At 47.9% G+C, this 15613-nt stretch overlaps 1 protein-coding gene across 1 annotated transcript in view; it reads right to left on the bottom strand.

Annotated features, from left to right (window-relative positions):
- RYR1 (ryanodine receptor 1 (skeletal)) overlaps positions 1–15613 on the bottom strand; it is a 199386-nt gene that overhangs the window by 151808 nt on the left and 31965 nt on the right. Inside the window, exons 23-33 of the mRNA XM_006899740.1 lie at positions 15152–15235; positions 13675–13982; positions 12532–12734; positions 10592–10766; positions 10244–10452; positions 8613–9007; positions 5569–5701; positions 3811–3971; positions 3168–3333; positions 2537–2623; positions 2142–2368 (exon numbers count right to left, since the gene is read on the bottom strand). Of these exons, the coding sequence (XP_006899802.1) occupies positions 2142–2368; positions 2537–2623; positions 3168–3333; positions 3811–3971; positions 5569–5701; positions 8613–9007; positions 10244–10452; positions 10592–10766; positions 12532–12734; positions 13675–13982; positions 15152–15235 (2148 nt within the window). The remainder of the gene's footprint in view (positions 1–2141; positions 2369–2536; positions 2624–3167; positions 3334–3810; positions 3972–5568; positions 5702–8612; positions 9008–10243; positions 10453–10591; positions 10767–12531; positions 12735–13674; positions 13983–15151; positions 15236–15613) is intronic.

The following is a 15613-nucleotide window of genomic DNA, read 5'->3' as shown; positions in this document are numbered from 1 at the left end:
GGGCACAGATAACTCAGGAGAGACACACCACAGAGAGGGACAGAGATGCTCTGTGAGTGCTGGTGGCTTCAGCAGAGACTTCCAGTGTCCTGCTAGGTCTCTGTTCTGGGAGGGGGCCTATGTGACTGGATCTAGAAATCTCTCAATGGTTCTGGAAGCTCCTTTGGAACACATCCCTTAAGTGGTCTTGAGGTATGGGATATATGCACTCCATGGAGAAGACCTGATGACTTCAAGATGTATCTGTGACCTCCCGAAATTGCATCTGAACCCCCTCTGGTAGGTCCAAGAACCTTGGTGATGTCTGAGCATCACTACAACATAAACTCCTATAACTCTTGAGGGCAGGCCTTCTTATCTGGTTTTCCTACTATATTTCCAGCACAGAGTAAAATTCATCAAAACACACTGCCATCGACTTCAAACCAACTCATAGCTGACCCTCTAGTGGGTTTTCTGAGCCTATGAATCCCATGGGATTGGACTGCCCATCTTTCACCCTCAGAATGGCTGGTGGAGTCAAATTGGCAGAGAGGCATGACCTCTGGGTTAGCACAATGCCATGCAGACTGCATCACCACAGCCCCAGCACACGGGACATTCTCAGTAAAGAGTATGTCATGAAACCATTTGCAGTATGAAATCATTTGTTCCTTGAGTCTTATTTGGAGCTCCCAGGAACGGGTCTGAGTTCTTTTCTACCTCCTAGAAGAATGAGTTTAGTATCTGTACTGAGATTGTGTTGAACCTGTAGATGGCTTTTGGTCATTTCCACAATGCTGAATCTTCCTATCTATGAGCAGGGAATATTTTTCCATTTAATCAAATCTCTTGTTTCTGGTAGTTTTGCGATTTTCCCTAAAAAGGTCTTCTGTGTCTCTAGTTACATTTATTCCTAAGAATTTTATCTTGGGGCTGGTTTTCGTAAATGGTATTGCTTTTCTAATATCCTTTTCCATGCTTCCTTTGTTGCTATAGAGAAATCTAACTGGTTTTTATATCTTCTTCTAGTAGCCTGCCACTCTCTTAAAATAGTCTAATAGGTCTAGCAGGATTGTTTGTTTAGTCTTTGGGAGTTTTTTGTGTACTCTATAATATTGTCTGCATTTAGTGCTAGTTTTACCACCTTTTGGCCTCTTATTTCCTTCTCTTATTTTCCTAGCTTGTACTTGCGCTACAGTACTGAGCTGAAGTGGTAACAGTGGGAATCCTTGTTCCCTGTTCGCAAAGGGAATGCCTTTAGTCTCTCATGAGGTTGAGTTTTTGTGAGGAGATCCCAGCACCCCAAGTTATACTTCAATGCTACTGGAATGTCAGTTCTCAATGGAATTGTGTCTCCAGCCACCAATGCCCACCCCTCCTGTAGGAGGGGCTCAGAGCTGTTTGTCCCGTGAATAAATAAAGGAAAGACTGCAGACACTCTGGGATCCCTGGCCAGGTCTAGAGTCTTTAGTGTAGTCCTACTAGCCACGTGAAGTGCATCCTGGTGGCTTAGTGGGTAAGGAGTTACTCTACCAAGCCAGGGGCACACAGTTTGAATCCACAGTTTCTCCATAGGAGAAAGATGGGCAATCTCCCATGCAATTAACTGCCTCTGAAAACCTGGTGGACAGTCAGTTATGAGTCAGTTTTGACTTGATGGTATATAACAACACCAACTAGCCGTATGAACACATCTGTTGCCCTGGGTGAGCACGAATGCCCACTGGAGTAGGTTTGAGATTTCCATGAAATGTGTATGAAGATTTCCTGGGTCTCTCTGAGCAATGTCATGGGCTCCCTGAGATACACTTGGGACCCCCTGGGGGTAGTTAGGGTTCCTTTTTGTGGGTCTGGGTTCAGGGCCCTAGGTGTCTGAGTCCCTGGAGTATTGTCTGGGGTCCGTGAGGACTCCCTAAAGTGGATATGGAGTAGCCTGAGTGAAGTCTGACATCTCTGAGTTGAGTCCAGAGTTCCTTAAGATGAGTCTGGATTTCTGAGGTAAATCTGGGTCTCAGGGGTGGGTCTAGGGCCCTCTGAGGTGGACCTAACACCTCCCAGGGTGTTTTCTGGAGTCCACGGGGTTCTAGGAAGAGGAGGCCCAAGTTGGCTCCAGACCCCAGAAGACCTGCCCCTCCCCCATGTGACTGACTGGCTCTGACCGGTTCTCCTCGGGGATGTGCAGTGCCATCATGGTCAGGGGCTCCTGGCATTGCACGGCCCAGCCCAGCCGCTCGCCAGCTCGCTGGGTCTCCACCTGCAGGAAGTGGTTGGGCATGCGGCTCCAGGAGACCGGCATCAGCATCTGCACCTCCAGCCGTGGTGGACACTGTGGGGCTGGGTTCTTGCGCTCACTCAGGAACATAGCGGCTGACAATGGCATGATATTCTGCAGAGCAAAAGCACACACAAATGGGTCAGAATTCCCAGCCTTCACTGCTCAGCCACCCTGCTCTCAGGGAGGGCTCCCGGGTTGTCCCTCCCTTTAGCTAGCCTGCCCTCCCCACACCATTGGCCCCAGACTTCCCCCTTCCTGCCCAGATCATGGCAGTCTGACCTTCAGCTTCCCCAGCTCAAACTGGACAACATTCTGGTGGGTGGGCAGGACAAAGGTAGCTGGAAACAGCTTTGTGTTAGGCTCCACCTGGCAAGGGAGAAGGAGATAGGGTGAGGAAGAGGAGAGGGCAGAGGGTGGGGTTGACTCTGAACCCCAATGGTTCCCTCCACAAGATGGATGGACACAGTGATTGTAACAACCAGCTCAAGCATGTCAGAGATCATGAAGATCCCAGTCCCACAAGGATAAATATTGTATAAAACTATTATTGTAAAATGAGTATAAGGATCCAAGAGGGATGGGAGAGGGTGGAAGCAGAGAGATGAGGATGTGCAGGGGTGTGGAGGGGTATTAATCATGGGATTGTACAATTGGATGGGGGGTGAGAGAAATTGAAAGAATTTTTCTTGAAAACTATATATTAGAATTTTGTAAATAAACTAGTAAAAATTTTAAAAAAAGAAATAAAACCCCAAACTAAAAAAAAAAAAAGTCAGAAACCATGAAGATGGTGCAGAACAGGACAAGGTTCAGATCTGCTGTGCATAGACTCTGGATCTGACTTCAGATGATGTCTGAGAATATGTTAATTAATGGGAGGCTATTGACACACGGCCAAGGTTGGACTCACCTGGAAAAAGGTGTTGCTCTCTTTGCCATTGGCCGTAAAGGTCATTAAGCCAGTAGCCAAGTCTACCAGGCAGCCAATGACGAGGTCCGTGTTGCTTATCCGGCCCTGCTGCCCAGGACTCACAAAGTCCCCGCCCCACACCATGTAGCAGTTACTGCATTTGAGGCTGGAGGAGACAGAAATGGGCATTACTTAGGGTCTACAGCTCAGGTGCTCTGGACCCCAGAGTGCCCCTTGCCTGAGCGTCTGGAAGACCATGACCTCTGGGTCCCTCCATAAACACCCACCACCTGCAGACGTGAGCTCTGAGACCCCTCATCCCAGATTCTGAACAACTTAGAGCTAGAATTCCTGAAGGTGATGAGGGTTATGAAAGGAGGACGAGGGAGGCGAAGAAAAGGAAAGAGAAAACAAAGGAAATGATGAGGAAGAAGGAGGGCAAGATGGAAAAGGAGAAAATGGAAGTAAAGAAGTGGGGATGAGGGAAGAGAAATGCCAAAGCAGGAACACGTGGAGGAAAAGAACCAGGAAGAGCAGGCGATGAAAATGTGGGGGAGCTCTGGCACTTCCTTATTCCAGAGAGGACCCAGGTCCCACACCAGACAGCCCCCCATCACCCACTCCACCCACACCTCCCCTGTACCTGCTGTGGACGTTGCCTTGTTCATCCCCCATGGTCACCGTCACGGCCCGGACCTTGTTGAGGTCGAAGTTCATGTCATGCTGATGGTAGTCGGGGGTGACCCAGCCCACCCACACACAGCTGGGCTCCTGACCAGCAAAGATCCTCACAGAGTAATAGTACTGGAGAGGCAAATGGAGACCAATGGTCAGTGTGGGAAGACTGGGGATTCTGGAAGTCCCTGGATTCTTGGGGTCCTCTGGGCACTTAACAAGAAATGGATGGATTTGAGACCTCCTCAACCCATGGGTCTCTATTTCTGTATCCACTGATGTCTTTTTAGATTTGGGAATTTCTTGGGACTATTTTGTGATACTCTGAGATTTAGGGCCCATCCCAGATTACAACAAAGTAATAATTAAACAAAACCTACTGCTGAGTTGATTCCAACCCACAGAGACCCTACAGGACAGACCAGAACCACCCACAGGGTTTCTAAGACCAGGAATCACGACAGAAACTGACGGCTTCATCTTTCTCCTACTGAGCAGCTGGTGGGTTTGACCCGCTGACCTTCTGGTTAGCAGCCAAATGCCTTAACCTCAGCACCTCTTGAGCCCCTTCAAGAATAACTAACTTATATAACAATGTTTAGTTTTCATATGAAATAGCTAAATCAATCCGCAGTCCATCAATTGAGGACAGTTTTCATCCCCATATTATTGGTGGGGCAATGGAGGCAAACATTGTGAAATGACTTGCCCAAGTCGTATTTAGGCAGTCTGTCATAGAAGATTCTACTCATGAGAGTCTAGGTTTGTGAAATCCCAAAACTATATTGTTGTTGTTGTTATGTGCCGTCGAGTCGTTTGCGACTCACAACGACCCTATGTACAACAGCCCTAAACCCTGCTCTATCCTGTGCCAATCGCATTGCCTCTGACACACCCATCCCGATTACCCCAGTCACTGAATCAATCCACCTCATAGAGGGTCTTCCCCTCCTGCGCTGTCCCTCTACTCTACCCAGCATGATGTCCCTCTCCAAAGACCTGTCTCTCCTTGCAACATGTCCAAAGTATGTCAGACAAAACCCCAGAATCTTTGCCTCCAAGGAGTAGCCTGGTTTAACCCTCTGTAGGATAAATCTGTTTGTTTTCTTGGCAGTCCATGGTACATTCAAAACTATATTAGGATCTAAAAAAATCCCAAAACCCCCCTTGTTATTGGGATAATTATGATGTCTGGTTCCATGCATTTGTTGTGCTGTCAAGTTGAGTATGACTCACAGTGATCCTGTGAACAGATAGAAACTCTGTCCTGTCCTGTGCCATCCTCATCATCTGCAGTAGCTATTAAATTCCCATATGAAATCATATGAGTGAGCCGATTCATTGTGATCCTTCGTCTATATTGGTGGTGGTGTACCATTAAGTTGGAACTGACGCATTGCTGACCCTCCAGCAGGCTTTCGGAGGCAGTAAATCACACAGAAGGAGACTGCCTGTCTTTCTCCTGTGGAGCAGCTGGTGGATTTGAACCACATACCTTTGTGTTGGCACAGCAATTCCTTATTGCTAAACTATCAGAGTTCCCTTTGATGTGCCTTCTGTATCCTGGACCTTTTGAATTATGGCTTCATTGTGTTTCTGCCATTCTTAGGACCCCTAGCTATGAACTGAGAGGTCTTCAGTGCATTCTGGGGTACCCTCAAGATATGGGAATTGGGAGTTCTCATGCTAAACGTAGAGGTTTAAGTCCAGGGTTCTTGGTTCACACCGTGGTGGTGTTGAGGATGATTTCAGGGTCATCGCGGTCATCGGCAGGCACCACATCACGAGGAAGTCGGGGCAGAGTTGGGGTGGCTGGTGGCTGAGTCATCATGGCAGCCTTCTTGGCTTTGAATAAGAACCTGGTAGCAGGGAGAAAAGGCTGCTGTGAAAATCAGCTCTCAAGTGCATCGCCCCAGCCCTCCCAACCACAGCATCCTGGCCCCCACAACTGTCCTAACAACACCCTGCTCCTAATAACCAAGGCCTCACTTCAAGAGAGACAGACCTGAGCTGCCTCAGCTCGCTCCAGTAGATGCTGCACTGCAGGCCCATGGACGCTGTTGTTAGGTGCCATTGAGTTGATGATATGAACTCTATGAACAACTCTGGGAACCTGCCCTGTCCTGTGCCATCTTCACAAACTGCCTTCCTCAAGCCCACTGTTGAAGTCACTGTGTCAACTCATCTTGTCCAGGGGCAACTAACATTCTCCTCAGAGGCGAGGATGGTGAAACTGCCTCCCTTTGGGTACATCAGGGGAACCAGCCGTGGGAAAGGACATCATGCTGTGGGTGTTAGAAACCTAAATTCGGATGTCCTTTCTGCAAACACGGGGCAAGCAGTGGTTCATCTCAGTCACCATTTCCCATATGGGTGCTAAAGGCATCTGGGAGAGAATAATTCTGCACTGTGAGGCACAGTATTAATACAACACAAGGCCTGTGGGATCCTTGGAGCCCCTCACACCAAACTCTGTCGTACAGTCAGTCAGAACTGATCAGCTGACTTTAAAGACTTTCTCCTTTGGAGAAGCTGGTGAATTTGAACTTACTGCCTTTGGATTGGCAGCACAGCCGAAGAAAAACATTATCCGTCTAAGGTGAACCTGATCCAAGCCAAAGTATTTTCAGTTTCTTCCCATGCATCTGAAAGTTGGACAACGAACGAGGATGAAGGAAGACCTGATGCCTTGGAATATGGAACACCCCATGGACTGTCAAAGAATAGTCTGTTTTGGAGGAAGTACAACCAAGAAGCTCCCAAGAAGCCAAGATGGTGGAACTTCGTCTCAAACTTTGGACGGGTTGTCAGGAGGACCTAGTCCTTAAGACATCACGGTGGGAAAGGTGGAGGGTCAGAGAAAGAGAGGAAACTCTCAAAGAGATGAGACTGACATGGTGGCTGAAACAACGGGCTAGAGCATTTGAGAGACAGGCTAGCGGAAGACAGCTCACGATTCAGATCTGTTGTTCACAGGGTCCCTATGAGTTGTCGACTCAATAGCACGTAACAGTAACATTTTCAGAAGTGCTTCCTTCAGGTGACATTTTGGAAGTATACTTGCATCCTTTGAAAAGGCCTCAATTTAGAAGACTACTTGATGCTCACTGAGACATCTTGGGGTACAGTCTACTCTCTGAGATATTGATGTCCCCACTGGAATGAGTCCATTGGGTGGAGCCCTTTGAGGCCTATCAGAGATGCCAAAGATAGTATCGTTCTCAAGAATCTCTAGAGTATCTCAGTTTTATATTCTCAGGAAAATTAGGGCATTTTAGGACACTAGTGGAGTTCACTTGAGTCATGACTTATGTGTCAAAGATGACAATAATAACACAGGTTAGAGCAGGGTTCATCCATAGGGTCTTTATGAGGCGACTCCACGGCATTTTTGGAAGCAGGAGTGGCATCGACCTCCTAACCACATGCCTCTGGAAACTCTATGAACTGAGAAATGAGGATAATTATAGAAAGGCTACAGGGCTTTTGTTCATAGGGTCACTGATGGCAATCAACAACAGCACCATGGCACTTAACAATAACAACGATCCTTATTAGCCTATATGGAGCCACCTGGGATGTAGTGGATTTCTCAAGCTATTGAGGTTTTCTAATTTGGAAGACTAAAGCAGGTGGAGTTGGCTGAAGTACAGCAGAGATTCTGAGAATGGCACAGGGTCAAGCAGGGTTGCATTCTGTTGTATATGGATTTCTATGAGTCTGATTGTGCGAAACCTGTATTTGGACCAGGAAGCAGTCCTCAGAACAGAGGAAGAAAACAATGCATGGTTCAAAATCAGGAAAGGAGTGCGTCAGGAATACACATCCTGTCTCCATTCGTTTTTAATCTAAACGTGGAGCATATCATTCTGGAGGCTGGTCTTTATGAGAAGGAATGTGGCATCAGGAAGGCAGCTATCCTCATCACTATACTACCAACATGGAAGGTGGCATCAGGGTTGGAAGAAGACTCATCAACAACCCACGTTATGCAGATGACACAACCTTGCTTGCTGAAACTGAGGAGGACCTTAAGCACTCAGCTATCCAAAGTTTATCCATCACTAATGAGCAATGATGTCAATCTGGGGACTAAGGTGAACCTGATTCAGGCCATGGTTTTTGCCATTACTTGCTATGCATTAGAGAGCTGGACAATGACCAGGAATGACAGAAGAAGAATCAATACCTTTGAGTTGCGGTGCTGGAGAAGAATATTGAATGTATCATGGACAGCCAAGAGAAAAAAGAGGTCTGTCCTGGAGAGAGTGACACCAAGCTGCTCCGTGGAGGCAAGGATTATGAAGCTCTGTCTCACATACTTAGGGCATGTGACCAAGAGGAACCAGTCCTTGGAGAAGGACATGATGCTTAGAAGGGTAGTGGGACAGTGCAGGAGTGGAAGACCCCAGATGAAAAGGAGTAACTAGAGCTATGTAAGTAGGTGTGTAGAGACAGTGAGACTAGCTCAGGACAGAGCAAGGGTCGGAGGTGTACACAGGGTCACGATGAGTCAGTCGCAAGTGACTCAATGGCACATAATGAGTCAGAAAATTGTTGTAGCTGTTGGGTGCTGTTGAGTTGAAGCCGACTCATAGCTGACCCCTCAGCAGGTTTTCAGAGTCAGTTAATTGCATACGAGGAGACTGCCCATCTTCCTCCAGCAGAGCAGCTGATGGATTCCAACTATATGCCTTTGGGTTGGCAGCGCAACTCCTTACCACAAGAGCAGACCCGAAATTCCAGAGCCCAGCCTCACCCTCAACTTACCCTCTTTTCTTATTTTTCTCTGTGGTTGCATCCTTCTCATTTTCTGCCCTGGTTGTCTGGGCTTCTGCCCCAGCCTGGGGGGTGCCTCCAGGCACCCCCTCCTTAGCAGTTCCCTCTTTGCCCCCCTCAGCCTCGCCCCAGCGCCCGGCTGAACGGCGCAGGTTTTCGTAGTCCGGGTCGGGTTCTGCAGCTCGGGCCTCATCTTCAGCTGGGGGTTGCATGCCTGGTGCGGCCAGGGGAGTGGCCCCTGCGGTGCAGCGGAAGTGCTGATAGAATTGGACCGGAAGGCTCATCCGGAGGAAGACCATCTCCACTAGACTGTTCTGGGAGCCCCATGTGCGGTGAGTCAGGCGCAGGCAGGGTGGAGTATCCACAGTGCCGTCCACACGCGAAACCTGTTGGGAGTGGGGGGAAAGGGGGACACTGAGCCACTCGTCTGAAACCTAGTTACACACAGAGCCATCATTCAAGCCTTCGATTTTCCCCTCTGGAAGGAAGAAGCCTTCAGCAACTCTCTTGCCCTCGGTCTGAGTACCTTGTGTTGGGCAGCCTCACAGGGGAGCTTTAAACAACTTACCTGTAAATAACAAATTACCTCCAAAAATAATATCATAGGACGTATTGTGCACTTAAAAAAATTACATGTGTGTATGAATATGACACCAAATAACGGCCAATCATTTCTTTAAAACAAAGATGAGAATTTAAGGAGGCAAGGAAGTTAGATTAATGGAAACAGAACAACCAGAACAGAAATAAGAATGTCCACGAATTGTGAAGAATGTAACCCAATGTCACTGAACAAATTGCATGGAAATTGTTGAAGAGGAACCTAAACTGCTGTGTAAACCTTTGCTGAAAACACAATAAAGTACTATTTTTAAAAAGAAAAATACATTTAAAACATTAAAACTAATTGTGCAAGGGACTCACTCCAGACCATGTCATTCTTTCACTCAACAAATCTACTGCACACCCACTGGGTGCTCTGGACAAGGGCTTTCCAAAAACACTGTCCTCTTGTTTCCTATTCTACATACTCATAAGTCCTGTCTGGTACTTGTCAGAGCTTATAATAGCAACTTCTCTCTCATTGCCGTCAAATCAGAATGGACTCATATGACCAGTGGGTTTTCAGGCTGTAAATTGCATGGGAGACTATCCATCTTTTTCCTATGGAGCAGCTAGTGGATTTGAACTACATGCGTTTGGTTTCACAGCACAATTTCTTATCACTAAGCCACCAGAACTTAACTATAATATCAATAGTCAAACCCTGATCCAGCACTTATTGCTAACAAGCACTGTTATGTCATTTAATCCTCTCAACTACACTACAAAACTAAAACGAAAAATCCCACTGATGCAAGGCAACCCCCTATGTTCCACTGGGGTCACTTAATCCAGCTTCCCTTTCCCCATTTTATAAGTGAAGAAACTGGGGCTCGGAACGGTTGTATTGGCCATGGTTACACCCCTAAGGAAACCCAAGGAGCGCATTATCCTGACATCCCATTCTACATGGCTTATGTCCTTACCAAGAAGGACAAGGCAAGTTCAGGGGAGAGCACTGTGGGGTAAGGGAGGTTTGGAGGGAGATCAAAAGGTGTTGAGTTGGGAGAGACTCTCACCTCATAATGAGGGTGCTCAGGGGGCACAGGCTCAAACTGGGGGAGGCTTTTGCTGAACCAGGTGGTGACTGGGCGCTGCATGTTGATGGCAAAGGGCTCAAAGCCTTCCTGGAGGCCACAGATGGCAAAGAACCGCAGGGAGCTCACATCCTGGCCCAGGTTCAGGTGGCCCACCTGGCCAGGTCCCAAGCTGCAGACAGGCAGGAAGCCTGGGAGGAGGGGGCAGATGGGTAGGATAAGGGTGGGCAAGGAAGCTACTGGGGGTAGCACTGTGGGAGGAAGAAATGGAGGCTAGACAGTAGTGAGAAGTCAGCTGAGATAGAGGGAAGCCCCCCGGCCAGCTCTCACCGTCCCCAATCTCAATATCCCGGAAAGCAGTTTCAGAGCCTGAGTCAGACATGAGAACTTCGCCATTGAGGGTGAAGATGATGTTGTTCTCTGAAAGGTCAATCATGCAGCCGACCACGTCACCAGACTGCCAGGGACGCCCGAATGGTTCGCTGCCCAGGTGCCAGCGCTGGCCCTGTGAGGAGGCCCAGGGAGACAGAGTGGAGGAAGAAACACATAGAGAAATGGAGGAATACAGATGCGGGGGCCGGGGAGGGGGGAGAGAGGGATAAAAATGCGTTAGCAGAGCATCAGATCCAGGCTTAAGGAACAGAGGTCACCTCCACAGTGTCTCACATCTTTCCCCACAAACCCATCCAGGATCTTAGAATTTAGAGAATGGATGCATCCCTTCCTCCTGGTTCTGAGTTTTCTGCTATTCCCATAGCTGGGGTTGGGAGAAGTGGTAGAGAAAGGCTGGAGTAAGAAGAGATGGAAAGGAAAAATGAACCTGTCTATGTTCCCCATGCATATAACTTATGTCCCCAGACTAGATCAGTGGATAATGAAATAGGATGCTTGGTGGGTGAAGAATGAATGGAAAGGTAAAAGTAGACATGGGTAGATTCAGAGAAGAAAGCATAAGTAGACAGTCGATACATAGACAGGTAAATGAATGAGTGGTTGGATACATGTATTAAATTATTGGGTAGTTGAATGACTATATAACAAACTCACAAAGATATCAAGTTAATGGGTGAACAAAAATAGAGGAATACATAGATGCAAGAGTGGATAGCTGAGTATCTGGCAATACATCTTATAGCATTTGGTTTCTTTGTTTCAAAGTCATAGTTTCATGCATCATCCCAATTAAGTGTCCTAATACTGTGTTTAGTTCTTTTATCTCCTACTTCATTGAATAGTGCTTGGGGCCTTGAAAATTTAGAAACAAACATCCCAAAGCACAAATGGTCTCTATTCACCTGTAGCAATAGAGGAAGGAGAATCAAGAACTGGAAGAAATATAACTGGAGGCCAATTGCTTCCATGAATAATTAATTGCATCCATGAGATATAACTTTGATTAAATTTCCACAGAAGAGTTGTAATCAAAAGAGAAAAGCAGAACATAATTTTAGATTCCCATGGAAGCCAGACTTTCTGGAGGCACGGAGACTGGATGAATCCCTAAAACTATTGCCCTTAAATCAAAAGTACCCCCTGAAGTCTTCTTTAAACCAAACTGTAGTTGTTATATACCATCAAGTCAGAACTGACTCACAGCTGAGGGTCCAGCAGGTTTTCAGAGGCTGTAAATCACACAAATGGAGATTGCCCATCTTTTCTTTGGCAGACCATCTGCTAGATTTGAACCATATGATAGTGCAGTCCTTACCGCTAAACCACCAGAGTTCCCAGATTAACTAGAATCCTTGGAGGCAAGGATTCTGAAACTTTGTCTGACATACTTTGGTCATGTTGTAAGGAGGGACCGGTCCTTTGAGAAGGACATCATGCTTGGGAGGGTGGAGGGCAGGCACAGGAGGGGAAGGCCCTCTGGGAGGTGGATTGATTTGGTGACTGGGTCAATCGAGATGAGTGTGTTGGAGACAATGAGACTGGCACAGGAGAGCAGAATTTAGAGCTGTTGTACATAGGGTCGCTATGAGTCGCAAGTGACTCGACAGCACATAACAACAACAACAATTATAGTAAGCTTAATTTTAAGCTATAGTTTAGCTTAACCAAAAAGAATATATGCTTTAGGGTATTGTGCTCTTTAAGATCTATATGGGATCAAATTGACAGCAGTAGGTCAAGATTAAATAGAAAACGTTAGCTGTTGGGTCTGTTTTAAAAAAAAGTGACAAATTAGATGCAGGCATGAGTGGCTAAAATGTCTTAGCTATGGGAGGTGCAGAGGGGCTTGGCAATGGGGTGCCCAAGGAGATACCCACGCGGTGCCCATTGAAGACATAAGCCAGATCATCAGCTCCCAGTTCGATGTCGGGACGCAGCTCTGGCCGGGCCCAGCCCACTCGCATCTCACCCGTGGTGACTGCCTCGAACTCGAAGTACCAGCGGCCACTCTGCACCGCATAGGATCGCTCCGCTCGGAAGATGCGCACTCGATCCCAACGAGACTGGCTCTCGACCTGACCTACCAATAGGGACAGGCAGAATCAGAGGGGCTGAATCCCAAGTTACTGAGAGTTTGGTGGGAAGGACCAGAGAAGGTAAGGGAACTTTTTGGAAGAAGTTAGTTACCTATGTTAGGTTTCCAAGGCTAAATTCCATGGGAGGAGTTTGCTCATCCCAAGAAATATTTGAGATGAAGAATTGGGAAATCACAGACTAGTCAGGGGCTGAGGCCCTAGGGAGTGAGACTCCCCCTTCCCTTCAGCAATCAGAGCCCCCAGAGGACAGAGAGACAGTTGACAGTAATAGGAGAAATAGAACAGTAAACTGGTCAGAGTCATGGTCTGGGGTTAAGGGTCAAGATTAGGCTGGTGTTGGATTGGTGTGAGTTTGACAGGAGAACTGGAGTGTAAAAGCCAGCATCAAGAATGAGATAGAAATTGAAGCTGAGGTCAAAGACCAGAGTCAAGACCAGAATCAGGGTTAGGGCTGGGCTAGGATTGGGGGTGACAGCTAGGTTAAATGTCAGGTTGGGGGTTGAGAGTTAAGAAACTCTCTGAGCCCCTTGCTGTACAGCTACATGTTGTAGCTACAGCTCAGTCAGAGGTTAAGGTCAGTTACAGGTAGGGCCAGGGGCTTGGGCGAAGGGCCCACGAAGCCTGCAATTGAGTGAGCTGTGGCTGCAAGCCTGGTCAGGGTCAGGGTTAGTGTCAGGACTAGAAGCAGGGGAGTCAGCTTTCACTGACTTTTTTCATCAGTTGATGGTTTAGAGTAGCCCAGGCAAGGGTGTCAGGGTTCAGGATTAGTGCCAAAGGTCAAAATAATGTCAGGGGCAGAGGAGGAAGCAGGGTTGGAGACCAAGAGTCCATGTTCACTGGGCTTGGTGACTCTGTTGAAGCCACAGCCAGCTCAGGGGCTGAGCAGGGTCAGGGGTCAGCTCAGGGCCAGGGGTCAGCACTCACTGGGTTCCTGGTCAGGTGGCTCGATGTTGTAGCCATAGCCCAGCAGAGTGCGCACAGCCTGGCACAGGCTGTCCCGGTTGCTGCGTTTGGTGGCCTCGTCAAGCAGGCGGTAGGGCACAAGACGTGGGTTTCGGCGGGCGGGGATGTCCTGCACAGCGCTGTAACTCCAGCCCTGGGCCACACGGTCTCGGGCCCACACATTGTGCCCATTCTCTGCCAGCCGATCCACCAAGGTCGTCTGTGCTGGTGTCAGCCGCACGTGGCTCAGGTCCAGAGGAGCTGGCTTGTACCCATTGCTCATCATGTATCTGTAGATGTAGTAGAACTCTGTCTTATTACACCCTCCCTTTCATGTCTTCAGAGTCCATGGTCTGTGGAATCCCTGATTTCAGGGATCCCATAGCTCCTAGCTGATTACAGAGTTCTGTGACTCTCTGGAATAAAGCTTTGAGATTCTCAACTTTTCATCACAGGACCCTGTGACCCTTGGCTTTAACATTCATAAGCCCTGACCTCCCACCATGATCCTGCCACCCTAGTAAGGGATGTGGCATCACTGACCTCAAGCCTCATCTTTATTTTTGTTTATTACATTTTATTACATCAGATGAGTGAGAGCTTTGTGGACAGCGGGAGGCACTCAGCCTGGGCACTGTGAGGAAGGCAGCGCCCAGGACATGGCTCAGCTCCTCTCACTTCCTCTTAGCGAGGATATGTGTTCCTGCCCTTTTCTTGGTGAACCAGAGGGCCAGCTTGTCCTTGGAGACCTTGCTCCATGGCGCGGCACTCAGTCCAAGGGCACAGAGCCACACGCCTCCGAGGTCATGTCCCGAACAAACGTGGAGTGCCTGGTGAGGTGCTCGCAGCAGCTGTGCGCTCACGCTGGTGGTTACTTTGTGGCCCTTATAGAGGCCCACCGCCATGCAGCGGTGTGGCCGAAGCTGACCCCTTCATCTTGATTTTGAGAACGTTATCTCTGATCTAAGAACTCTTTGATCCCCACCTCTGACATTTCTTATCTCTGACTTCAGGACCTCAGTACCTTAAACTCCTGGTTTGGGAGTTCTTGACCCCTGAATCTTGACACTTCTATCTATTGGACCTCTGATCTCTCTATAATTATAGGATCTCTTGCTTACTATTCTGACTACCTCTAAATTCTCACCTCCTGCCTCTCTGCTCCTGGCTTCTCCCTGAGAACTCTGAACTTGCTTTCTCCTTTTCCATGACTCCATGGCTGACCTTGACTTTGAATCCCAGACTCACCTCCATCTCTCTGGGACTCTAACTCCTCAATCTTAACATCCCACCCTAATACACTAACTTCTGACCCCAGAGCCCTGACCTTAGGATGTTCGCTTCAGACTCTTTGTCTCTGACCTTAGCCTCCACCTAAGTAAGACCCTGCGACCTTCCCAACAGCACAGCATCCCTCACCCCACCATTCCTCAGATAGACCCAGGCCCCCAACACTCACGTCTTGGGGAGCTTTGTCTTCTTCAGATTGTCCTCTGCCTTCTCATCTGCCATGCCCACATGGCATCCCAGTGCCAGCAGGGTCCTAGGGCAGGAGGGACAGGGCAGGGTCAGGGTCATACCCAAAGAAGCCTCCTTTCCTGGGGATCCTGGACCCTCTCCCCACCTCTACTGTCATCTCTGTCTCTGGGTTTCTAGCTTTTTGTGGGTATCATTTTAAAAATTTCATTAACATTAGATTTTTATTTGAGTGAAGATTTACAAATCATATTGCTTTTTTCATGCAAACATTCACAGATATTTTGTTCTGCCAGATATTAATGTAATTAATTCATTACCATGTCTCGTCAATCCCATATGATGCCTTTCCTGTCACTTTCTGAGTATCTCTGTCCTTGTCTCTCTCCCAATCTTGGCCTCTGACCATCTCTGGAAGCTATCATTCTGTCTTTGTCTCTGTGAC

This window comes from Elephantulus edwardii, unplaced genomic scaffold, assembly GCF_000299155.1.
Source record: "Elephantulus edwardii isolate Elephantulus edwardi_28Jun2011 unplaced genomic scaffold, EleEdw1.0 scaffold00266, whole genome shotgun sequence".
Classification (NCBI taxonomy): Eukaryota; Metazoa; Chordata; class Mammalia; order Macroscelidea; family Macroscelididae; genus Elephantulus; species Elephantulus edwardii.
This window is presented reverse-complemented; position numbering and strand designations above follow the sequence as displayed.